Genomic DNA, 5,025 nt, shown 5'->3' with positions numbered 1-5,025 from the left:
CAATGGATAGGGTTAATCCTCTCCACAATGGTGAAAATATTCTCAGGGTCTTCCAAAAATTCCGAGACGTGGCAGGCATTGATTTCTTTCCTTTTTTTTTTTTTTTCTGATTGAGAATATATGGCAGGCGATTATTGATACCAAATGTTCATTAATTGCTATTCTATTTGATGGAGTAGAATAGCAAAAGCTTTTCTCGAAATAACGACAAATGTAAGAGTCTTTTTATTAATATTGGATATGAATCTTGTCCAGTTTACAGTATGGAAACAGAAACGGTCAAGTTACAAATTGGTTGGCGTTTCCTCCCTTACATCAAAAGGAAGACAGAAATGACAATATTATTAGACAGAGCAGATCACAACCTAGAGATATATAAAGAAAAGAACAGACTCGCTCTTGTTGATTTGGTATCAGCTAGCGTTTTGTTGGTCTTGCTTCCAGACCTCCACCGGCTCTCTTCTCCAGGGTGTAAGGCATGTGAGTTCCGAGAATTTTATCCCAGGTGATGAAGAATGGCTGAGAGAAGTTGTACTTGTTGCCATAGAGCTGGTGGTGGACATCATGGTATGCTGTGTTATTCCAGAAGAACATGTGGAATATATTCCCTGGAAGCCACAGCCCGCAATGATCGTCGATACCTTTCATGGTGGAGAAGGAGAAGAAGAAGATGGACGTTCGAGGTGTCATGCCCGATAAGACGAAAGCCAGGGCTCCACCGAGGGTGTCCAAGATGAACCCCTCCAACGGATGGTTATACTGGCTCCCAAAGGCATAGGGGACGACGAGCCGGTGGTGCCAAGAGTGGATGTGCCGGTACAAGAACTTGTTGAGGTGCATGTACCTGTGCCAGAAGTATTGCCATGTATCGATAACAAACATACCGATGAAGAACTGTTTCACAATCACAGTGATTGGAGTTTGAACATTTGAGGTGGTCGTGCTATCATCTCTGCCTAGCTGCAATGGTTGCCAAGGTTTATAGTTTAGGAAATGAATATAATGTGTCATAAGACCGAGTGCATAGATGGAGTTTGTTCATGCGTACGTACACTAAAAACAAGGAAGGCAATGGCAGCCTGCACTAGTTGTTGAAGCAGAACCCCTTTAGCAACCTCACGCTTTGAGACCAAGTTCTTGATGTCTTCATCTTTCTTCGAGTGTAACCGATACTTCTCGAGGGAGCCAAGGATCATGTATATACCCGAATAGATCCAGTAGACGGCAATGGGCACAAAAATGCCCAAAACCTCATCAGAAGGAACGAAATCCATCGGATGTAGCTAATCGAAGCAAGACCTTTGAGAAGAGGAGGTCGAGGAGGGAGAGAAGTTCGCTTTTTGGATGTTTTTGAAGTTGAGTTCATGGGTTTATATAGAAAACGGGAAGCATGATTGTACCCTTCTACCTTTGAAAGTTCCCACTCATAACGTCCCATCAGCCGTAGCATACACGATTCCCACCTAATGTTACAATTAATATGCTATTCAAATGTTACATCCAGAAAAAAACTATAATATCCATTAGTAGAAAGATTCTTTGATGCTTAGATTTTTCTTTAAAGATCGGTATTAAAAAAAAAATGATAACATAGGAAGCTCACTCCATAATTTTTTTTGGAGTTCCCGTCCTATATGATTTTTGTTCAAAAAATGTAGTGCACAACATAGATTATAATGGAATGATTATTTTTCTTAAGTTTTCACCTCTTGTCACTTTTCGCTTATTTGGCTGAAGAAAAATACATCCAATTTTATCTTGGCCAAAGATACCTTCCTAACTACCAGGTTGGTAGTCCAACTGAGCGTAGAACACAACCGAGCTGTATAACCAACTTGCAATTGCCCCCTTGATACCAATTAACTTAACAACAAGAATTTACAAAAGCTACTTAAAAACATGCAAGAAGCACTATATTTAGAAAGAAAAAGAATGTCACATTATCAGGCACATGGTTTCAAACTATTTGAGTTGAACTAGACTAGATCCATATATGTATATTAACCTAGGTCTGCCAAAAAATTACATATTATAATCTTGGAAGTTGGCAAATGGATGGATGAAGTCTCTCAACCTACTAGAAAAGGACAAGACATCGAAATACATTGACGAAGTCGATGCTTAAAATCATATATATGAAGCCATGGTCAAGTATTGTTAACAGTTCGCGTAGTCTGCTTCCAAGCCTTGCTGTTATCTTTGTCCACATTATATATTTCAACTTGGCTCCGAGAACTTGACAATATCTCACGGTGCTTAGACGATATTTTTGAATGTTTAGGACAGGGATATGTGTTGATGGGCAGCTTTGCATGGAAATTGCAGCAGGCTAGGTTGGAAAATTATCACAATATGGATTTGGGACTTAATATGGATGCCAAATAGTCATTCAGTTGAAAGCAAGTTTATCCTCACAATATTTTTAAAAGGGTATCTTGATTAAACAATCCTGGTTGCAGCAGCTCCTTACATCTTGTTCATGTGGAAACTTATGGTCTGTGGAACTTGAATGCAATTCTATGAATCTAATTTAGCTAGATTCGGAAGGTCTCGTTAAAGAAACCTTGCATGTGGTTTGAGTCCACAAACAAAACTCTCTTCTTTTTTGAAAAAATGAAGAGGCAAATTAGGTGCACCATGGATGATTTCAAACAAATTAATAATGCAAAATTATCCAATTCATGAAATGCCAGAAGAAAAGAACATAAAATCTATAATGACTGAGGGCTAGTCGTACCCAGTTTGCACAGGGCAATAGTTGCTACATTTGCACATTTCATCAACCTAGCATAAAGTTTGGAACGCCAAGTCATGGTCAAACATGGTTAGCTGGCTTTCTCATGAAGTCGCAGTCCACTTACTTGACTGGCGATTGTGTCCACACAATATATTTACCAATCCACTTTGAATTTTGAAAGCTTAGGTCCTTGTTAACAATGTGCATCATGCACTGTTACCAAAAAAGGAAAAAACAATGTGCATTCCCATCTTATCTTATCTTATCTTGACTATGATAATTGAACTCAGAGCCTCTTCCCACCAAAGCACCTCAGGTTGGCTGGAAATGCAATATTAGTTTTTAACGATTATTTGATTAGAACTAATGATATATAATGGCATAGGCTAGAGGCTACCTATTTTTGTTCGACCAGCTGGAAGGATATCTGGATTTATAAACAAGTTAAGGGTTTTCTTATTTGTGCTAAAAGGTCACTTCTGGATGTTGATAGCAAATTTAACCATGGAGTTTATAATTCCATCCTCTAAAACTGCAACAGTGGAAAATTTCCCACATGCATCCTGCATAAATGGTGGGACTCCTGATTTTTATCAGATTCGGTAAAAGTAAATTACCCATCGGAGAAGAAAAATTAAATATTTTTATTTTCAAAAAGAGATGATATGTTAATATCTCTTATGGCTTACAAAATATTTCGGAATGCCCGCTATATATGCATGAAAAGTTCATCAACCTCACAACTATTAGTTTATCAATTTTATAATCAAGTAACCCTCATGTTTCAAACAAATCCCACAAGCTGCACCGATCTTTCTTGTCAGGTGGCAAAATAGTTGTCCATGTGAACATAAAAGAAGCCTCATAGCACTAATCATTTTGTATTTACTGTATATCATTCATTACACCGGAGCAAATATAAAATTTAAAGATCCAACGATCATCAAAACTGAGCATGAGCCCTCTCCTCTTACACCAGCAACTTGCCCACCTAATGCTGCAATCAAATAAATAAAGAAATAAAATAAGGTATTGTTGATGTCACTCTTATCATCATTACCAAAAGCTTATATGATTTTCGAATAGCCATAGCATTAGTTCCATGCCAATCATTTTTTACAAGTCAAACGAATATATAGCTGTGAAACCGTCCACACGGAGAACATTCCGAGGTCCAAGTCCAACGAGGTTCAACACATGAAAAACTAATATTATTGTTTAGGGACCACAACTATGGTCGTCCATGCACCATGGCTCACCTACCTTGACGGCATGTGGGTAGGTTGAGGGTACTTCAAACTTTAGTAGGAGGAGGGAGAAGAAAGAGGTTTTCTAAAATATCTTATTTTTTTCCTTAAAAAAAAAAAACAAAAAAACAAGGACCATGCTCAATAATTATTTAAAACTCAATGCTTCCTTTTTATCATATTTTATGAATATATATATATATATATATATATATATATATATATATATATATATATATATATATATATATATATATATATATATATATATATGTAGGAGCCGCCAAAATTCACCTCTTGAATGAATGGTTTTCTTCAGAATCCTTTTTTCAGTAAATGTTGGACTTTGCATAACTTAGCATCATATGGTGGGAACGTGTGACCTCCACCACGTGGTAATGTATTCATCAATATGTTTCTTCTGCTCCTTATTCTACAAAATTCCTCATTTTTTTTTTCCCAGGAAAAAAAAACGAGGAATACATTTATATGGTGGGAACGTCTTCCCACCACGGGGTGGCAATGTATTCGTGGACGTGTTTTGCTACTCATTGTAAAAACACACAGACCCTGGCACATGCTTAGCACATGATTATTCACATATTAAGCTCGTTTGGTATACGTGAGAGGCTACTTAAATAATTGCAATTCCGCGATCTGATTAAAATATTTTATTAATTATATAATCTGATAGATAAGCTCTCAATGTTAGGAGCCGAGTTCTATTGTCTCCCCCTTCTAAGAATTGAACTAAGAGGTGTTGGTTAAGAGTAATTACAAGAGAACCCGTCGAGAACCTTGAGCTCAAAAACGGAAAATATGGCAGGCTTTTCTTTTTTTCCTTTTTTTTTTTTTTTTTTTGAGGAATATGGGAGGCTGAAAACCACCCAGCTGTTATTCGGATAGAAAATATTTACAGAGTACAAAGAGAAAGCGAAAGTGTTAACAAGAAGATAACAACAGGGCAAAGTTTTTTTACAACTTTAACAGAAGCTCCTGCTTCGACGTCGTGAGAAAACCTTGAGCTTCCTAGAGTTCCAA

General features: G+C 37.2%; 1 protein-coding gene across 1 annotated transcript; it reads right to left on the bottom strand.

The window, feature by feature from the left end:
* Nucleotides 1-208: 208 nt before the first annotated feature.
* Nucleotides 209-1,345, bottom strand: LOC105056572 (sphinganine C4-monooxygenase 2). Its single transcript, XM_010938812.3, has 2 exons — nt 1,053-1,345; nt 209-960 (listed from the first exon to the last, which is right to left on the bottom strand). Exons 1-2 carry the CDS (start codon nt 1,272-1,274, stop codon nt 418-420), a joined length of 765 nt encoding a protein of 254 aa, XP_010937114.2. The 5' UTR covers nt 1,275-1,345; the 3' UTR covers nt 209-417.
* Nucleotides 1,346-5,025: the final 3,680 nt, after the last annotated feature.

The sequence above is a fragment of the Elaeis guineensis genome, chromosome 13 (assembly GCF_000442705.2).
Source record: "Elaeis guineensis isolate ETL-2024a chromosome 13, EG11, whole genome shotgun sequence".
Lineage (NCBI taxonomy): Eukaryota > Viridiplantae > Streptophyta > Magnoliopsida > Arecales > Arecaceae > Elaeis > Elaeis guineensis.
This window is presented reverse-complemented; position numbering and strand designations above follow the sequence as displayed.